This window comes from Numenius arquata, chromosome 1 (assembly GCF_964106895.1).
Source record: "Numenius arquata chromosome 1, bNumArq3.hap1.1, whole genome shotgun sequence".
Taxonomy (NCBI): Eukaryota; Metazoa; Chordata; class Aves; order Charadriiformes; family Scolopacidae; genus Numenius; species Numenius arquata.
In genome coordinates, this window is record NC_133576.1 from 15,999,600 (window position 1) to 16,021,629 (window position 22,030).

Below are 22,030 nucleotides of genomic sequence, written 5' to 3' on the forward strand. Positions count from 1 at the left end.
CTAGTAGTCCAGACTGTGGAGGAAGAAACTTCTCTCTCCAAAGATGGCAGGAAAAGAATAAAGCGAGAGAAGCTGAAAACAAAAACACCAAGCGACAAGGACAGAGGTGCAAGTGTAATGCAGACAGCACTTCAGGTGGGAGGAATGCTGCTTCCTTTTAAATACAGATAAATGGAATAGGAAGCCTTAACCACAGAATTACGGTTCACAGTGATCGCTGTGTCACTGCATGGTGTAAATCTGAAACCATTTTACCGAGAAATATCCACAAATGCTTACACTGGAACCCCAGTACAAGTGCTACAAACTACAGAAAAGAATCACATGATTCAGTCAAAGCCGCTTCGAGGCAAACTTTGAACTTAAATGTATATAGGTTTTTATTCCGTGCAGAGCAAGAAAAGCAACACAACAGAAGGGTTTCTTCTCTTTGGTTCCTAGCTTACCCACAAACATGTCGCAACATCCTCAAACCAACCTGATCAATTCTGGTTTTCTGGAGGTTTTCTGAATTTAGAAATCCAACGTTTTAATGAATTTGTGCGTTACCAGTTCTCACAACTTGAGTCTTGTGCATTTTTCTTTAAGTCTCAGCTTCAGTCTCAGTCATATTATGGCATTAAATCTTAGTTTTAATCACAATAATTAAATTAAGTTTCTAGCCCCTGTGATTTCAGAAGAAAGGTAACTTGAAGGCAGAGAAACCAGAGGATAGGCAAAAGACATCCTGCATTTAACCTTCTTCTTAAAGGAAAAAAAAAACAACAAAAAACACTCGTGCTTTTTAAGACTTTTTTGAGGATCTGACACAATTTCTGACTGCTTGGATTGTCGTATAATGGTACGATATTGTGTGCCATTCAAAGTCCAGGTCTGCTTTGTTTAGCTGCAACCAATTTATGTAAAGACATATGCAGTAAGGCTACTTTCTCCCACCAGAGTCAGTCAAATGCACATGTGCCTGAAAAGCAAAATTAGCCAGTTTCACAAACATCTGAGTGATTCTCCGTGAGAAGCATGGAGCATCACAGAGAATGCTTACAAACCTTGCGTGCAGGGATGCTCGCAGAAAAGGAATTCAAAAAGACCAGTGTTTTAATTAATTTACGGAGTTGAGCTCTGTAAATAAAACAGCTCTATAAAGCTGGCTCATTCCGATCCAATAATCTTTGGGAAATGCAAAGGTCTTGCATTTAATACGTCGTGGGGAAGACATCACTTGCCCAACTGGTGTCAAGTCTGACAGCAAATGGGGTGGGGAAACAAAGTTCAATTTTTAACAGCTGTAGTACCTCCTAGATTTACAAGCTGAACAAGTGTGGAGCAAGTAGTTAAGCATCTCATCAGAAAACTGCTAATGGACTTTTATAAAGCTGACTACATCTATTTTATTAAATCTTTCATATCCTTCTAAATGTCAATGATTGATAGAAATGTTTGCTTAAGACAAAGAAACTAGAGTACAATGTTTTAATGTGCACAGTTAAAATAAGAATTAAACTTCTGACAGCACTGGATACCTTGGCTGTGTTGCATTATCTCATATTCTGTTGTGTCTCTTGTTAAATGTTAAGCTTAATATAATACTGCTTGTCATAAATATAATAAATATCATAAAGCATCCAGAACGTCTAATGTGACTAAGTCAAAAGACTGTTAGAAACTTTTCTATTTCCTGATTTTTAAAGATTTTTATCTCTCTTCTCTTTTGCATTTAGCCTTTGAAGCTTTTGAACTAGCTTTCACAAAACCCACAAAGGTGTTGACTAGAGGCAGATGTCATCTTATCACTAGGTGATAAGATGGAAACAAATCTTGAATTATGTAAAATATTTGTAATGGTACTTACAGCTCTGTAAGATAAAGCAATTTCAACTCTGCCAATGAAAGAGTAAGCAAATATACATCTTTGGGTCTACATTTTAAGAAGTAAAATAAGCTGGTAACAACTTTCATGCAATTTGCTGTACAGCAAACCCCATATGATTTTACCGGGCAGCAGTGTTTCAAGTTAAGTTATAAGAGTCTGGTTCTGTGTTCCCTTTTCCCAGTTTTGCCAGGAAATTAATAAGCTGGCACACAAATCCATACTGTAACTGACCACAGGGACTCAGAGACAATTGTCTTAAAAAGATTTGCAGCAATAGTCCCTGGATCACTTGATCACCAGAAAAGAGAGAGACTTTCACATTTCATTGAAGCTAAGAATTGCTTTCTAGGCAATTAGATGCAGGAGATTAGTCCAAGGATAGCAATAAGGCATTTTACTAATCTATGGAACGTTACTTTTATTCTAATTAGGGAGTGGTCTAACAGAAAAGAGTTACTGTCTCCTATTTAAGAAGAGGATACAGTGAGTTTTAGGGTGGCCGGTTACACCCATGCAGACCTGCTAAAAGGTTTCAAAGGGAAGACAGCTATACCAGCTAAAATAATTAATGAGAAACACAAAAAAATGGGCAAAGCTTGAAGACCCAACTACTGTCTGGATAGCAGGGGAAAAAATGTGTAAACTAAAACCAGAAGAGGTATCCCTCTGATGTAAGTGCAGCATGAGTATATTCACTATAGCTTTTTGCACCTCTGTATTTCCTAAACATCTGGATGGGGGTGACTATTTTGGGTGTTACAAATAAAGCCCGGTATTTGCATTTTTTATTGAACCTTGCGGTCATGCTGTTCAATGTAGGCAGAGAAACAAAACCACATCTCACCCAAGGGCAGTGCAAACCTAGAAACCAAGGCATGGACATCTTGCCCAACTCCCCAGTCAGTTCCCTACCGTACTCACGGGCTAACAGAGCAAGCCCTCGTTCGAGCAGGTGGAGAGCTGGCACTACAGGGTAGGTGGGGGCAAAAGTGTGTTTCAGCAATTGCTGGTGACACTGCGTGCTCTCTGGCACACAATAAGACAGCAGGATATGTGTCTGGGCTACCAGGTGGGCAACAGAGACACACACTAGCTTTTTGCTCTCCCCTCCCTTCACTACATGCATATTTTTTTTTCTCCCCTACTACCTCTTCTAAAAGATTTTGTTTTTCTTCTTCCACGTGACAGACTTTTCTCCCAACACCTAACAGCCAAACTCCTTTTTCAGGCTTACAAATGCATGAAGAGCATCAACTGTATTATCAGACCTTCCAGTATTGGAAAATCAGAACGGTGTCAGCTCAAATTCTAATCTTACTTGCAGTGACCCTCAAAAACCAGTCTCAGTAGTCTCTTCTCAATTTTTTATCCTCCTTCAACCTTTACTAGTACGTAACAAGAGACTTATTTTTTTAATTACAAAAAGAAGCCTAAGACTTATATTTCAACTAACCTATGATTTTTATTACAGGAAAAAAAAAAAATCACACCTTTTTTCAAGAGGGTTTTCTTATTAAGTTAGACTTACTTATTTCCTCAATACCCACCCAAAGCAGAACAGTATTCTTTGGAATATAATCAATCTACAAGATCTTAAATAATTGTGTGTTAGGGCTGCCAGTTTCTTTCTTTTTTTTTTTTTTTAAATACTTAAAAATACCAGATCAAATTGGAACAATGACCAAGGAAATCTACCAAGATCTCCTTCCATTGCCTAAAGCTTTAGTACTGGAAAAAAAAAAAAAACTTGCTAGATATTGCCAGGCTTGAAGAGAACCACACATATAAATGCCACAGCAAATGCTCCACATAAATGAAAAAAAAAATACAAATGAGGTAACAAATTCAACAAACCAAAACTCTCTACATTCTTCTAAGCTTTCATCCAAGACTTTACCCTATGAAGGTGCTTATTTTACTCTTGTAAACTGCAGATCTATTTGACATTTTCATAACAGTGTAAAAATTATTTTCAATTATTTCTTTCAAAGAAAAGGCAACGTGCTTGAGCAAACTTACATCTGGAATTTTGACTATTCCATGTTAATATTCATTATTCGTTTGTTAGCACTAATACAGATTAGGATCACACCAAAAATGTTGTGATTTTAAGTATTTAACCTGCTAGACTTGAGTAACATAACAGGATGCTTATTTTATCCATGTTAAAAAAACTTAATGACTCTAAAGTGGTTTGCTATGTGAAATGGAAATCATGCAATTCTGATATAACACCTGCCAAAGATCTCGATAAGTAATTTGGACTGTTTTTTTCTTAATTATTTTAAAATAAATCCACTATGATTGCACCTAAGAAATATGGTTTGTTTTTTAGCAATCTAACTTCTTTCATTGCCATGAAAAGATAGCAAAGCATTATTAGAAAATCTGTCAGCAGATCTGGATGGAAACATTTATCTGCCCATTCCACAAACTTTTCCATGATTTCAGAGATGCTTTCGTACTGCCTTGGAACGAGATCAAGAACTTGAGGTTTTTCATGAAAACAACTACATCACCAGCACCACCCCCAACAATCTAGAGGTTGGTGCTCTTTCCTGAGATGTGCACAATCAAAGTTGAAGTGCCTCTGTTTCTTGATATAAATCAGGACCTGGTTAGATGCAGTTCTTGGTCTCCATTTTGGCTTCGATGAATCAGCATTTTTCAGAAATAAAGTATTTAATCTCAACACAAAGAAAAATTGTACCCAGATCTGATACTTACTTAAATGGGCAAAGAATTTTTGCAACCTTCATTTCAGTGCCAGATGTGATAACAGTGACAACTGCATCGCTGCTAAACGGTACTTCAAGTTGCAGAGGACTGAGGAGAAAATCACACAGAGAACAGCTTTCAGGTCCAAAATGAGCAGCGCCAACTTAATGCCCTCAAATGAGTAAGACAAGTGATGCGGTCACTGCACTGGACCGACCCTCCACAAGTACTGCAGTAAAGGTTTGCTCTTGGAAGCCAAGAGGAACACTTCCACTGAGTAAGGAGCATCAAGATTTCATCTGCAGCTTCTTGTCCTGGCTCTATCAGACATGGATGAAAAGCCCCTCGCAGAGCGTCTGGGCCTCAGGTTTTGAATAGGCTGAATTACAGTAAGAACATTTCCTGACTTTGCAAAGGTGTTGCAACTTGTTGACTGCTGCACAGGAACAGTAAGCCTGTTGACAAATGAAGGGTTTTTTTCAGGTGCTTGCAAGGCATGCAGTATGAAGATATGTCAACTCACGGGTGGGGACACTTACGTGCACTTTTAGCAATTACACACTACTGGAATATTAATTCTTTATCCCTGTATGATCACATATGAGGTCAGCAGGGACTTGTGCAAGCTGTGAGCACAAATTATAACATGTCCCAAAATTTCTAACTGAAAAGCAGCTCCAGTTCTTCTCTTGTTTAAAAGGTTTTACCCAGTTAAGGAGCACATTTCATGGCAAGTGAAGAACAGGAAGCACTGACCGCAAATGGCCTAAAGACAATCCTGCAATGGGAAATCCATCCACTCAGGCAATTTACCAAATATGTCAGTGTTCTGCATGTCATCAGAGAAAGGGAAATCAGTTCATGAATAGGAACAAAGAAGGAGTTACTTAAATTCATAACTGATGGAAACAGGCACTGGAGATGCAATAAATGGACTCAACTAACTACGATGCTACCGAATTTCACACACAGAGGTGCCTGGATAGCCCTAGAAAACCAGAAAAAGCTCGTATTATCTCATATAACATTTTAATATTCTACCACAAAGCTTGCAATTAGTGCACTCTAGGTTTCAATAACAACTCAAGCAGCTGCTCAGTTTGCAGATGCGGGTGTTCAGTATTCTGCTGGAGTCTTGCTGCAAGTGACAGGAGGTTTTGGAGTACTCCACTCTCAGTAAAAGCCAGATGAAGTTTGCCCCAAGCAGCTAAGACCAGTGCTCCTAAAAAAGTAAAAGAATGCAGGACACAGGAGATGAGAAAGCAAGTGGATTGGAAATCAGCAGCCTCCACGAAGAAAGGCGGCCTTACACATGTGACTTGTTAAAAATCCCCTGCCAAAGGCCAAGCTGCTTAGGTTTATATTTATTTTCAATTACAAATTGAATTGTAGGTTTTTATTTTCCCAGTTCACCTCTCCTATGTTTTCTAACAGATTGCAGGAGCTTTGGAAATAGAGGCCACACATTGTGGTTTGAGAGCACACAACATTATCAGTATCAATCATCTAAACAATGCATTGTGACCAAAATACCTCTTTTCAAACTTCAAAACAGTTTCCTTCTTAGTAAGACAGTGTATTCTTAGTCAGAAGCTCCCACTAAGTCTAGTTAGTGAACATACTTCCTCTACTGTTTACTTTTCACATTTTCTAGAGCACATGGGATTTTACAAGAGGCACCTCAACTACAGATCTCAGAAGAGATCAATGTTCCTCTTGAAATTTGGACTGCATTTTTGCTGCTTTGGGGACTAGAGTAAGGCACAGGGGAGATAACGTAAGAATCTGTGTTCAAATAAAATGCTTCCCACAAAATGATTACAAAATTCAGAGGCTTTCATTTGTAAATGTCTAGCTTCAGATCCCTTTGCAAAGCATTGATTACCAGAAAGGGCTGAGTATTCGCTTTCTAAACAGAAGGCCCTTCAAAAATAAAGGAATTAGATAATACCAGGAGATAACTGGCTGCATCCAAAAATCACTAGTGAATTCTGGAAAAAAACCCTCGTCTTTTACTGTTCAATGGAGATCCCAGAATCTGATGCCATCTTTCTTTCTAAACTGATAAAACTAGTTAATACGATAGAAAAGAACAGCTGTTCCCCAAAAGATGCCCTTTCTTTTACCCTCAATCTGAGGTGAAGAAAACCAGACTGTGAAACTATGTGGCACTCTGCTCAGGGAACGAAACTTGGTCAGTGGTTTTTAAATCAATCCAAATTTTCAGTCTAGCTTTAAAACTGGTACGCAAAACAACCAGAGAGGCAGACTTAAAATGCAAAGAGCAGTTTTTCCACCGAGGAACACCATGTATAAATAAATACACAGCAAACATTGGCTCTATATGGTACCATGCACCTGACTTGACCACTCACTTGACTTCCCTCTACGCACTGCCTAAACACCTGCATGACCACACCACCCATTTCCCCTATCACCCACTCCTCACCCTCCCTCCTCTGGGAACCACAGAAACATCAACCCACGCCTCACACACAGCAAAACATTCAAACCATTACAAAAAGATTAACACACACACAAAAAAAAAAAAAAAAAAAAGAGCTCTGCATATTTGGTTTTGCATAGCTTTGAACCTGTGAGAGTTGCCACCTAAGGAAATGTTGCAGGTAAGAGTAGAAGCTTGATAGCTTTCAGGAAACACATATGTGTATATAAACTTCCACTCTCTTCATAACCAACAAGGACATTATGGATGGAGGTGTGCTAAGAAGCAAAGAAAGGGCAGACAAATGTACTGAGAAGTGCAATGGCATGCCCAAGATCTCACAGCAGCTCAGCTGTAGAGAAGTTGCTGGATATTCTGATTTCTAGTAAAAGAACATGGTACTTCAGACGACTTAGTAACACTCAAGTAATTGAGAAGCCTTTGTGGGTATTTTGCCAGGAGAGACAACAAGGCTCAGGGAAAAATCAAGAGAATAGACGTGAGGAGAGCCCTGCAGAGCGCCCTTTTCTTTTTTTTTTTTTTTTGACAAGAGTAGAACAAAGAGTATATGGCAGATATGAAATGTGCTAAAACAAGGCACCCATGAGAAACTAAGCTAGCACTTGAGAAGAGAGAACACTTCAGAGCAGAGCTGCTGCACAGAAAAAGGACTAGATCTAGCTAGAGAAAAGGAGAGAAGAAACCTTGAACAACCCTTACAATTCAATAGCTTCTAGGGGTAACATTTTGGCAGCAGGAATCAATGGTGCTGTTGCACGCTCACATTTGCATAGCCACTTCAGAGGCTGCAACCATCCTGAGGCTATTAAAAATGTCTGAAATCCCTGCTGATTCATGAAAGACGTAACCCTCCTACTATTCTAATTTTTAAGAACTTGTGCAACTAGACCAATGATGCTTACAGGCCCCTACCTCTACTGTCACCCAAATAAATACCAATTAGAGACAGTAGGGAAACTGCTGTTTCTGTTGAAATCAACTGGAGTTTTATATGATTAACTTCAAGAGAGTTGGGGTTTGGCTGAATGAGAAGACCGAAAGCCTAACCCACACACCACTTGCCCAGTAGTGAAGCCAGCTGGACTAGCGTGCCCTCTTTCAGAGTTCATGCTAATGATTCATCTCCAAAAGATCTGAAGACCCATGAAACTCCTATAATTATATGGCCTCACTCATCCATATAGAGAGGAACCATCTGAACAGATGCTTCCAGCTGTACTGCTGGACTACATTTCCTGATACTATTAGCTGCACCTTCCTTAAATTGCCTTTAAGCACCTTGTTTAAAGCACAGGGCAAGATCATACCAATTTAGGCACCTGTGTTCTCTGCTAAGGCGAGCATGCTCTTCTCATCTGGTTTTAAGGTGGTGAGCCAGCACTGTTAGGGCGCAGTGCCAGGGCAGGGACGGGACCTCCCCCAGGCAAGCACCGTAGGTGCAGTTTGTGCCACAGCAGCAACTGGGAACTGCAACACTGGAAGCTGTGAATGTGCTCACATAAATACAGTGATCATAGGCAAGGGCAGCAAAGATGCAGCGGTGGCAAAGAATATCAATACGGATGAACAAGCCTCATGGGACTGGGACTGTGTATTTGGGTTGCAAGCTGAGACTGAAGTACGTACTGGCATTTCTTCATCTATACCAAACCTGCAAGCTAGTCAAATGAAAATAGCTCAGGTATGCTAACCCATGTGGCTACCATAGCTCCGGCTGCACTGTAGGCTTGTGCATTGCACAGCAAACCACGAGTGGTTTGTGTGTTTGAAGTCTGACCCCCCTCGCCATTCAATAACAGGCAAAGCTAGAACCCTCCTCCAGTGCCCAGCAGCTGGACAGAAAGCATCACCGAGGAATGTCCCCAAAAGATCAGGTAAACCAAGCCTGCCACTCTCAGGCTTCGGGTTCAGGATGGGACAAGGTTTCCGCATGGAAAGGGACCCAGCTGGGTGGGTGCTGGAGGAACAAGCCCCAAGGAGGCAAGCTTCCCACCCTACTGGCCATCCTTCCCCAGCAGCATCTCCACTCCTGCACACCCTCCCTCCCACAGCACTCAGCTACCAGCCCAGCTCTCCAGACCTCTGACAGAGGCAAAACAGGCAGCAGGGCTACAGCTAATGTGCTGTTCTATGCCTGGATGCCCCCCTAGACAATGCCCACTTCATCCATACTTGAAATTCAGAGGTGGAGAGTGAGTTTAAATGGCTAAAAAAAATAATATATATATAAAAATACATATAGAAAAATCTGTATTTGCCTTAAGACCAGATAGGAAAGCATGTACCCTAAATCAAGTCTTGTGAAAAGGTCCAGAGGAAGTGAAAAAGGAAGATTACAATAAAAACAGGATTTCCAAAACGCTGCACATAGTGAACAAGGACCAAAGTATACATTTTCAGTCTTATAATTAAATTAAAACAACAAGAAACAATTGTCAGTTCATCTTATGCTGAATTCAGACTTTGCATGGAAGTATCAATATTTTTATCAGACAGAAAAACAAACCAAGGGCTCCTACCACACAATGGGCATGATTCAATTAGTGTGAAACACACATCAAGTGAAGGTGATCAACTGTAATGTAAAAACACAAGGCTGAAGTGTCTGCTAACAGCTGGAGAATACTATGGTTTTTTTGACATAGTGTCTTGTTCACAGAAAGGACAAATAGTGACATGCAGCCTTCTTCCTTTTTATTTTAAGAAAGCAAACTTGTATTCTGACTCATGCTTTAACACAAGTGGCATTACCAGTGCAGCACAGCTGGAAGAGACCTCAGGCAATCATCTTGTTCACCAAGAGCAAACACCTATAGATTACCCTTGATATGCATCTGTCAAAAAACATAAGGGTAGGCCTTCATTTATTCTCAGAATTCATAAAATTCACTGAAAATCATGAGATACCGTGCAAATTTCTTCAGAGGATCCTTTCAATTGCTTTTGAACTCATAGTTTACGTTTTAACCACATGCTTTCTTTGCAAACAGGAGGGGAAACAAACCTTCATTTAAAAAGAAAGCCAGTAGGCTTTGAGGACATAACCAGCTATTGGCATCACCAATACGGAGAGCTCAGAACAGTTCACTCAGAGAACAGACATGCTCCCACATACCAGTTTAGATGCTTCAAAAACAGAATTTTGATTTACCCAGTTATGTAAGTCAGGTCTGAGATTTACTCAGTCAAGGGAGTAAATCACAAACTCTGGTACCTTGTGGGAGCAAGTGCTTGTGGATTACTGCAGTAAGTCAGTAATTTGTGCATTCATGCTCTGTATTTTGATCTTATGTGTTATGACATAACATGAGTTAGCAATGTCTGCAATACCTGGCCAGCCCTCTATGGTGGCTGGCTGCCAATGAGTTGCCCAAAAGACTTGTAACAGTGCCCTGTATTCTTGTATTTTGCTTTTTGCCACAACAATTTTTCTCCAGGTTGACAGATGACAATTGCCTGCAGCACATTTTTAACACTGCACATGAGCTGGCAAAAATTACTGACTTACACTGAGTCAATTCAATACAGAAATATTTACTTTCCTCCCTCGTTCAGCCTCCACAATAATACATGACAAAGCAAAAGATGCTTACAATTGAAGTGGAAATTTTTTAAACCTGGCCACTAATAAGAAGTCCTTAGAAGAAGGACAGAGTTTATATGGACAAAGGACATGTTTACAAATACAGAAGTTAATCAGATCAATGAGTACTTTGGATGAAGCGTTGCTGCCCAATAAATAGTAAAATATTATATGTCATGTATGTGTGTATTGATTTTACATAGTAGATCTTTATTTTTCTTAGGTATCAAAGTACTATTCGGGAAAATGAGTAACTCCAAATAAAATTAGCATTCTCTCCCTCCAGCGATATCTACCAGAGTTATTTTTACAAAATATGACTTCTATCGCATCAGCCTTATTATTACAATACTAAAAGTGCCTTTTAAATCTAAAAATCACTGCAAGATTTTACCTGCCAAAAAAGACTTAATGAATTACTTAAATTGCTAAAATAATGTATAGGTATGTAACTCCAACAATTTTTGACACCCAAAAAGGAGAAATATGAAACTTCCCACTTTCACACCATGCAAAGCAGCTCAGAAACATGGGGAACCTAAAATGCTGAATTAGCTAACAGCTACAGTGGCAGTTTAACTGATAAAAGACAGCATTAAACTAAGGATAGGACAGCCTGTAACTATTAACAAGGTTTGATTCATGGTGTTTTGTTTTTTTTTTTAAAAAAAGAACTTTTGTGTTTTACTGACCACAACTGAAAACAGATTAGTCCTGCAGATCACGCAGCTGTGCCGGCTGTTTTACAGTTCTGCGCTCTTCAAGTGGCAAAGCCGACCTGAGCACGCCATTTTGAAGACATCTCTGCAGGAAAGGTTACCTGGGAGGGTCCCTACTCCACTCCAAAGAGGGCGATTCTCCAGAACTTTAACATCATCACCCTGCAGAAAGGGAAGGGACAAGGGAGTCTTTGGAGAGGAGAGAAGATGGTACAATTAGGGAGAAAAAAAATGATCTTGAATTGGTTGTTCTAAGCAGTGAACTTAATCCCCTTGTTTTCAAACACCGAGTTACACATTCTCTCTTGCACCTGCAGCTTTCATCTCTTAAGTGGACTCTGTGAATAAAGCAGCCTCAAACCCAGTATCTGAACCTGTTTAATGGGGACGCTACTGTAAACCTGGAGATAGGAATCTGTGCAAAGATCTCTGCTCTTCACTGACATATATCACAGCTGTACTTGTAAATATTTATTCTGCTGTTAAGATCGTCAGTAATCAGTGCAACTCGGGGTTGATAGCAACTTCTCTTCTAAACCATTTCCAGATGCGCAGCAGTGAGCAGGCCAGTGCGTCTCCCACACGACATGGATGGTACCTGATACCGTGGCACACATTCCAACGCCGCTGCATCTGTCTCACTGGGAAACTTAGTAACACAGTTTTATCACAGCTGCTGTCAAGACAGCGTGCACTTGTGCTGCAATTTTCTAGGTTTGTGAATAGCAAAACCAGCCATGTTTCTTAAAAGGACCTAGTGCCGTATCATCCCCAAATCTAAGCGTAAAGAGGAATTCTGTGATACAGGATCATTTGGTTTGGCACACCCTCCCTACCCCCCAAAAAAATTAAAAAAATTAAGAGTCTGCAAAGCATGGCGTAGTCATTAATACACTCGAGGGACAGGAACTCCCACCTCGCTGGTAAGCACGCAGGTAAGCGGGCAAAAGTATGCGAAAAACCGTCTTTCTACATATTGCGGAAACAACATTCGAACCCTCCCCACCCAGCACCATCCCAGCCACGTCCTCGCAACCCCACCTCGGCCCGCACCGAAACACCCTTCCCCTTCCACGGGTGGGCCCTCGCCGGCTGGCCGGCAACCATTTACCCATCCCAGCCGCACCTAAACGTTGGTCCGCTGCTATTAAACCCGCTCCTCCCTCGCCCTAGGCCCCCCTCTGCTCGACTCCCGCCGGGGCTGGGGACCCCCTTGGCCTTCCCAGGCGGGGAGACCCCCCCCGGCCCAGCCCCGCGGCGGCTGCCCGAGCTCCCCGATGCGGGCCTAACCGGGGAGGGGGTGATGGTGCGCTTGGGGTACCGCAGCTTCCCAAAAACTAACACTCCCCCCAAATCCTGAGGTAAATTCGTGAGATAGTGTGTGTGTCAGCGCAGGGGAGGAGGCGCCGAGGCGGCAGCACGCCTCTTCCCGGCTCCCCGCCGCCCGACCCTACCTGCGCGCCCGGGCCGCTGCCGGCCGTGCCGCCGCCTCGGCCCCGAGAGGAACGGGAGTGCGGCGGCGGCGGCCGGGAGCGGGCTCGGGAGCCGGGCGGGGGGTGTTGGAGGAGGGAAGGCGGGGGAAGGCCGGCGGCATTGCGTGCGAAGCGAGTGGCAGGGAGGGTGCCGTTCTGAGTCAGTGCTGGCCGCTGCGGCGGGAGGCAGCGGGCTGTGAGCGAAAGGGAGAGAGACGATGACTGATCTCTGCCGCTTGCCGCCGGCCGCCTGGCACGCAAGGCTTGCTGTCACCCCGCCCGCCGCTCCCCGGGACGGCGCTGCCCTCCGCACTGGTCGCCTTTAGTCCCCCTCGGCCCCCGAGCCTCACAACGGGCACCGCCTGAGGCACTTCGCCTGCCCCCGGCGGGCACCGCTGCGGGCGGCGGCCGGTAGCCCCGTCCCTCCGCGCTGCTGGAGGGCGGCAGCTGCCTCCTGCGGCGCCGGCCCGGGACACCTGGAGCCGCCTCTGTTCTCTGACTGCCTCTTGTCGTTATTGACATCACAGACACGCACCCCGTTTGTGTTTTACTTTTAAATAAAATCTGTTAAAAGGTACTTTTTTTTTTTTTTTTTTTTTTTTTTTTTTTTGCCAAAAGCTTGTGGAAAGAGCAGAATGGTCTGAAAAAAGGCTGTGTCAGCTCTGCACCTCAGCAGCTGTCCGCCATCTTTGCCTGCTCCCTCATGGTGGTGGCTGCACCTCTCTTGTCCCCACACCTCTCCATCCCCGTGCACTGCCATCACCACAGGACAAAAAAAATACAGTATATTTAGATGGAAGCGTGTGTATACGTGTGTGCGTGGAGAAAGATCACCGCATGGGTCTTCCAAGTGTGACTACCATCCGTAAATTTTGGGTATCTTACATGGCTTCTTCCAGCCTTCCTCATCGCTCCTTGGGAGCTCCTGGAAAACCAGCTTGCATTCAGGTTTCTGCTGCTTAAAGGGCTTGGCCTGTTTGTTGCCATCGACAAGGACAGCTGCCGTTGCTGACAGCAGTGCAGAGGCCAAGACATTCGTTCATTAGCATTAATTTGCGATTTTTCCAGGTGTTAAAGGTAAAAGGTGAGGGGAACTAGGAAGTGTAAAAGCCGAACAGTTCTGTGCCGTCAGCACTCTGAGCCACTGGAAATGGTGTGAAGTATTCACCATTATAAATACTTTTCGAGAAAGGGTGTTTTTGCAGAAATTGGGAACACATGAGGTGTTATTCATCCATCTCAGAAACAACAGAAAACTGACATTTCTTACGATTCCATTTCAATGGACTCAGTTGAACCGGTTACACCACAAGCTTTCCCAAAGCTGCTAAGTGAATGATGATTACTCACAAAGAAAGTTTCTATGACATGAATCTCACTGAAACGAACATTTGACTTGTGAAGCCTCTCCAAGAATCCGGAAGCACTCAGTGAACTTTCACAGACATCACTTGGGAAATGATTTCCATCCCTATTTTACAAAGAAATTACAGATTAAGATAATTCCTACTGAAAAGTGGGAGTAGATGTGAAATATTTTGACCTTGAGAGTAAAACACATGGCCCTTTCATTACCTGTCCCATGAATTTATTTGCCTCAGGATCCCTTTTGGGATAAAATGCTTTTCAGTTTTGGTTGGTTGGTTGGTTTTGGTTTGGTTTTTTTTTTTTTTTTTTTTTACCTGATCCCAGCCTGAATGTCATTTCGGCTGCTAGTTTCTGCCTTTAAAGAACGCACCACAGGGTGATGCCGTTAACATCAGGCTCAGAAGTGGCAGTGGTAGGTTGTCTACTTTGCTCTTCGTAGGTTGCCCTGCATTGTAGATTGTACAGCAGATTAACCATCCGGGACGTTTTCTGTTTATTTCTTTTAAAGCATACAAATGCATAGATAACTCCATGATCAGGAGATTCAGTACAAATAAATACAGAGATCTATGGGCTGATTCAGTTTTGCCTCCATACTAAAATCGGTCAGCTATCAAGCAGCTAATCAGCATGTGGCTTGGATTTTCTGGAGGTTACATTGCAGAACTAAAGGGTTACAATTAAGTGCATTTAACAAAATATCAAAACTTCGTTAAGTTTTAACATAGAATTCATGCCAGGTACTGCTCTGCTCCAGCTGGTGCAATACAGATATGCCGCTGGGTGGCATTGATAAAGTCACACAACAGGCTTGGAATGCAACATGACCCCCTATGCTTTCCAGACTTTTTCCTACCCTTTTTGGCAGTGCATACAAATAGATTGAAAAGGCTGAAGACAACGATTTCCAGGACACCAAACTCTTAGGAGCACGTTTAGGCTCTTTCATGACTTTCACTCTTTCAGAAAGAAATACTTTTGAAGTGCCAAAAGAACAAGCTCTATCCTGAGAAAACTCGGAATGCTGAATTCTTCCCTGGGGCGAGAGGGGATTTAAGCTGAAGGGCTTTTCCTCTAAGTGTTATATTTAGGAAAAAAGAAAGGCTGACACAAAAACTTGTCTTGTGAGCAGACACAAAAACAAGCAGGTAGGAAATCATCTCTGTAGCAGAAGGAGCTGAAGTTTCTGGCCTTTTCATGTGGTAAATGCTCTTATCAGTCTAAACTGTGCTTTTCTAAACCTTCTTCTAAATACTGGTACATTTACATAATACATATGCATGTGCACATTCATGCGTGACCAGGGAAGCACAGACAGTCTAAGCAAAGCAGGCAGCAATAAAGAAATCTGCAAAAGAGCTCTGCAGAAGTGGTGAAGCAACTGGAGATGGAAAAACTTGCTGCTCTGCATGGAGGGACTGATTTCATTCCAGTTGCGCGTGGTACCAAGCAGCTGCTGAGACATAGAAAATGCAAAATGGGATTTTTTTTATTCCAGAAAAAATGCTTAAGTGCAAGTTTATATTGATAACTGATCCAACTGATAATTACAAAACCAAACCAAAACAGCAAAATAACCAACCCCAAAACATCAGGGACTCATTTTGCCCGTATTATCGGTAGCCTACTAATTTGCTTCAAAGGGACAACAGCTCCAACATGTTCAGGTTTGTGCTGAAGCGAACTCTTCTCACTTGCAAAGGTCTTGGGAGATGAAATTCAGATTGGGGCAGTAGGAAACTTTGGACTGCTGGCAGTACTGCCGGCAGTAAGTCTGATCATTGAGAAAGAAAGCGGACACACACATTTTCAGCATCCAGCATTTCAGTTTGGAGAAGAGCCTTATTGTTCACTTATGGCATTCTTCCTCCACCCCCAACGATGCCCAAGCAACAGGAGCACTGAAGCTCAGCAATAGCAAAGCCTGCTTTCCTGAGGTGGTCAAATACTGTTGTAAAATGTGGAGAACGGGTTAAAATAAAGGGTCGGAACTGTGTACGTGGGGTCAGGGCAGTTCTCCCACCAATCATAGTAGAGGTTGGCACAAAGATACTGCATGAAATACAGCCTTCATCTGTTAGTTAGCCTTTTGTTGGCTATTTGAGTTAAATTTCCATAGTCAAACCCAGTGGGGAGGAAGAGATAGCCTTGAGGAAATACATTCAGCTTTTAGAGGAATTGCTGCTGATTCTTTTTCTTTCTTCAATTGCTTCTCCCCGTCACACCCCCATCTCTCCCTTTGCTCTCTTGCACACTTCCATGGGAAGGGCCAAACACCGCCATCTCACCATTCCTCCTTGGGCTTCTCCGCTTTTCCTGCTTCCCTCACTCAGTTGTTGATTACCTGATAATCTAGAAATAGTGTCAGGGAGCATCAAGAGCTGGGATGTTCCAAGACGGAGGACAAGCCAGGAGCCAGCAGAGGCCACAGCACAGGTAGCGACACTCCCAGCTAGGGCACAGTCCCACTGTACCCAAGCAGAGCTGAGGTAGTAACTGTGACAGGGTCCTTCAGCCATACCAGGGAGCCTGCTCAGGACAGCAGGAGGCAGAGCTGGAGGCAAGGCTACAGCATAGGTCTAAGGTCCATCCGGGAAGCACATCCAAGGGTGGAATGAGGCTATCAACAGTGTAGGCCCAGCATCCATGCTAGAAAACCCACCAGTAAGCCAGGACAGCAGAGAGCACCCACAAGTCTGGGTGTCCAGAGCTGGAGTTTAGATGTGGCTCCTGGTTCCATAGTCAGGGTGCGTGGATGAGGGTCCCAGGTGAGGGCCATTCCTGGTGATCTCAAGCCCTGATAGATAGTTGAGGGTAATGCTGAAGCAGAACAAAGTTTTAGGTTTAAAACTGCAGTGTTGGGGAAAGTAAATGGAGATGCACCTTAAAAGACAGTAGTGTTGCTTTGCAGTTATCAGGCAACTCTCCTTTCACCGGTTGTAGCGATGCTCTCCTAAGCACTAGCTCTGCCCATGTGCATGTGACTCCTAGATCTCAGACTAGCAGGGTTTTGTTCTAGCCTCTGCCGCAGTCTCCCATTGTGATTTCAGACAAATTGCCCACTTGTGGAAACAAGTGCTTAATGAAAAAACTTGCTTAATGAAAAAGTAGATGGATTTCTTTATCCAGTGTGGGCATCTGAGATGAGGCCATTGCACAGGGCTGACAAGGACCTGCCAGGTCTTCATAGACGGTCCTGGGCATAGCTGCCCCTCTCATAAACTGATCAACCTCCACCTTGAAGACAGTGAGAAATTTTCCCCTCGTTTCTCCTTTGGAAAGGTTATTCAGTCACCTCAGTGGTTGGCTGATGAAACATACTTTCAAAGTCCGGCTCAGATTGACGGACAGTTCAGTTTACTGGCATTTGTTTTCCCAAATAATCCAAAATTTTCAGACACTTGATACAGGTGCACCTGCTTGCTTCTTACCCAACCAAGGAACACAATCAGGAGGACTCAACATGTCATGGTCTTTCCTGATGTAAAGTTACAGTTGCCATGTTGTGGCTACCCCAGAAGACGCTCAGGTAGTTGTATCGTCCATCCGCCCCTCTGCCTCCCCCTCCTCTCCCCAGATGAGAAGAACCTGAGCTTAGTTAAATGTCCCTGAATAGTCAGGGTTTTTTAGCATTGCCTGCAACAACTTCTTGTAAGTAACAGCTACATTTTCAACAAAATGGGGTGCTGAGCTGGATGTGATTTTGTAACAGTCAATACAAACAGGAAACTTAAGGAAGTGTAACAACGAACATTTTTTTATTTGAGGGTCAAAGACCAAGCCATTCAGGAGGAATTAATTTTCAGGATTTGGCTACAGAAGAGCTCTACAATCTCATTGCCTTCCCCATGCCCAGCAGCGTTTGTTTTTTTTTGGGGGGGAGACTTCAGCAGATGCCTTCCATCCTTTGGTCTTTGAAGCTGGGTTCCCTCTACAGGCATTAAGAGGAGCATCGATTCTGTCTTATTGACTGATCTTCGTCAGTAGTAGGGGCAGGGGGAAAGAGGACACCGCAGGGTGCTACCAACTCCCATCAGGAAACTCTGACTTGTATTCATCCGGCTAGTAGCCTAGAACTCTTGTGTACCACAGGTTCTTTATTTTTTCCATCAGCTGTTCAGCCAGTATACTGAGTTTAGTTGTTTCTCTGATGAGGAAGTTCCTGCAGGAGATGACAGTGTATGTGGTAAGATACACAAATATGTGAGGGTAATCTCTGCTGTAGTTATCACACTGCCAGTCACTGGGAGTGCAAAGCTCCTCAGCAGTCCTAGAGGGGCTTTCCTTATAAGACAGGAATAGGCAGTACGTGTTTGCCACGAGTTACATGAAACTATCTCTTCGGTCATCACGCTTCTCCTTTCAGGAGGAAACCCTTTCCCCTTCTTTGAGGAATATATCTGTACATCTAGAGCCAATTTTGTGATTTGTGTTGAGTGACAGCAGTGTTTCCTGGCACCTTTGGTACTTAGCCCCTCACAGACAGCACCACAGCACCTTTGCAGGGGGTCTGATCCTCCACCAGCCAGTTGCCCCCTCCCTCACTATCCATGTAAAAAGAGCAGTACCTGCTATCCCCACGAGCATTGTCGTGTTCAATGTGCACCCCTGGGAAGAGCTTGTACTTTCATATGAAATGTATTGTCCCATCCCATCTTTCCAGCACCCCACTCCCATTGTAGTCACATCAGACTTTGGTTGCTGATTCATTTCCCATTTGGTCTCCCCATATAGATACATGATTAGTCTGTTCTTTCTCCCACTTCTCCCTCTCCCTTTCCACCCATGGCTATTGCAGCGCCAGTGCAGGAGATCTTTCCATACCTGGTCACAACAACTGCTGGAGTCTGGGCAGCATCCATCAAGAACTGGCCGACTTTAGGGGACATCTTGTTCACAGTTTCATAGATGTAAGCTGCAATTGCGTCGGGGATGACCAACCAGTCACGACGGTCTCTCTCAAAGATGGACTTTGAGTGCACTTCTGAGAAACAGGAGGCAAAAACCCATGAGGCTTCTCCAGTCACTTTGTCTCTGATATCGTCCCTCAGGCGCAGGGGGAAGTGACTTGAGATTCTGAGATTCAACACCTCCCCCAGAATTCACTCTAGCAGCATCCAGAAGCACCTCATCACTCATTTTTGGGCACCTAGTCATAGGGCTTACATGGCAGAGTATTTGCATCAGGTATAGACGATTTTCATGCCAGGCCCCTACTGATTTGTTTCACACTGCTGAGCACTATGTATTCATGGTCTTGAACTGTGTTACTGGCTTCAGTCTTACTTTATGGATAGGTCAGACTTCTCTAAGGCAAGTGAGAACTTGTAGAGCTGGGCCTTGTCTCAGGCAGACAGCAAAGCTTTTCAGACTTACCGGGGAGAGTGGTGCTAAGGAGCAGAATCAGAGCTATCACCAATGCCCTGGATTGCACCATGGTTTGCAGTACCAGTTCCGCTCTCTACACCAAGAGACCTGCTGGAATCAGCATACAATGTTTTCTTTGTTTTCAGAGAAATAAAAGATGTCAGTTAAACACCGGATTTTTTGCCATAAACCTAACCAGTAAATGAAGAAGAGAACAGGAAAGATCACGGTGCATTTCCTCTGAAGAAGTGAGGAAAAGACAGTATAAAAAGGAAAGTGTCCCTTTATTTGTATAATAACAAAAATCTACAATGAATGATAGCTTTCAGAGCTCCAAGAAATATGTGACAGTTAAAGTTACTTCTTTTATACAAGAGCTAAAATTACTTGTTTCAGCACATGAGCAAACCACTAAAACTGTCAGAGATCAGAATAGGTTTCCTCCATACATAAGTACAACAGAAAAATTCATAATGTGGGATTTTTTTGCTTCACTTTTTCTTTGGTAAATTGCCTCTAAAGAACATGATGCTAGTGAGTGCATCACGTACAATGATCGTCTTAGTGACCCGGTCATCTGGGCATTTTGTCTTGCTCTAGTTGAGGAAAGACCCAACTACCCAGCTAGGTTCTCTTGTCATTTCCACACTGGGATTAATGAAACAGATAGTAGTCCAGGCAGAACAAGTTCTCAAAAGGGAGTAAGTGCAAACTTTAGCCTCATCCAGCCTCATTTATTTTGTCTATTGAAAAAGTAAGAATTGGAGGAATTCTTGAAAATTTGGTACTTGGCACATTGAAAAAGATGACATTACGTCTAAACAAGCTTTTCAAGAACACTGCACTTAAAAAGGTGTTTAGAAGTTCAAATTGATTTATGTTCCTGAATAAATAAGGGCTGGATCACTTGGAGCAACATGAAGAAAACATTAGGAACTGCAATGGCAAAACAGGCTCTAAGTCTGTTCTGTGTGACTGCTTTGCTAAATCCTGTGCTAGGTGGCTACAAGTCAATGCTCCTTCTTATCCCACAATAATCATAGAATCATAGAATTGTCTAGGTTGGAAGGCACCTTTAAGATCATTGAGTCCAACCATCAACCTAACACTGACAAAACCCATCACTAAACCATATCGCTAAGCAAAATTTCCATCCATTTTTATTTCCTTCTGTGCACAGATTACCTCCAAAAGTTACCACTCCATCTTTACTAGACATTTGCTGACCAGCAATAGTGGCTCCATTGCCACCCTTCCTTGATTTTTCATCCTAGACTCAGTTTTTCCCTCTGCAGACAAAAGGTATAAATTTGCTTCCCAAGAGCATAAATAGAGGATCTTACCCACTTTAGAGCCAGTAGTCCCTGTGGTGAAGGCAGCTGGGAAGAGGCTACCTATCTTCCAGCACGGAAAGTCTTCAATCCCTACTATGGGCTTGACCCTCTTATAAATGTCTTATGAAGCACCATCCCTCAGCTTCGATCAAGGTCACCTCAAGCACTCCCACCCTCCTCCATTTCAGCAATATTCCTGGCTATGGAGCATGAGAAGGGCTCGCACATTTTGGCTTGGCATAAGAAATGGGGCAAAATAGAATACTACCTCCACTCACTTCTCTACGTCCTAGATACACCAGCTGTAAAGTCCATACCACCCAGAAGAGAGAGTTCAGCTCTTACCTGTCCTGCTTTCTCTCTCTTTCTCAGGCTGAAGCTGCGGTAGATGCTCATCTGAGACACCGGCATTTATGCAGAGCTAATATAGTGATAGCAAGGGGTCAAAGGTCCTGCTTTGTTTCTCCATTTGCTCTTTTGCAAGCAGATCCAGCTCAGTGGGACAGGCAAGAAGCTGTTGAGGACTCTGGACCTGTTATTGAGATTTGGTAATGGAGGGTCAGTCTGACCTGAGAGACGTGGAAGGCAGCTCCTGGGTCACTGAGTCCCCTACAGGCAACCATGTCATAGAGACCCCTTTCATAAGTTGACCAAATTCCACACTAACAGTAGCTAGAGCTGGGCTGAATTTTGCTCCCACTGTTCCTGTAGGAAGGCTTGTGCTGTAACCTCACTGCTCAGACAGTTGGAATTTATTTGTGGCTACCACGCTCACTTGTATTTTACCCTCCATTTCCAACAAATGCATTAACCAAATGGTGCACGGGGGTAAGCATTCACCTCTCTCGCATTTCTTCTTTCCCCATGTCCAAGCCTTTTTGCTCAGGCTGCCAAGATAGGCATACATCTGAGCCAGCTGTCAAAACTTGCCCAGAAGCAACATCCAGTTCTGGGGACACCAGCACAGGAAAGACATGGATCTGTTGGAGCGGGTCCAGAGGAGGGCCATGAAAATGATCAGAGAGCTGGAGCACCTCTCTTATGGAGACAGGCTGAGAGCTGGGGTTGTTCAGCCTGGAGAAGAGAAGGCTCCAAGGAGACCTTATTGCAGCTTCTCAGTACTTAAAGGGGG

At 43.3% G+C, this 22,030-nt stretch overlaps 1 protein-coding gene across 1 annotated transcript; it reads right to left on the minus strand.

Moving 5' to 3' along the window:
- Nucleotides 1-18,259: 18,259 nt before the first annotated feature.
- On the minus strand, nt 18,260-19,688 carry LOC141470967 (apovitellenin-1). Its single transcript, XM_074157309.1, has 3 exons — nt 19,574-19,688; nt 19,022-19,181; nt 18,260-18,359 (listed from the first exon to the last, which is right to left on the minus strand). Exons 1-3 carry the CDS (start codon nt 19,632-19,634, stop codon nt 18,260-18,262), a joined length of 321 nt encoding a protein of 106 aa, XP_074013410.1. The 5' UTR covers nt 19,635-19,688.
- Nucleotides 19,689-22,030: the final 2,342 nt, after the last annotated feature.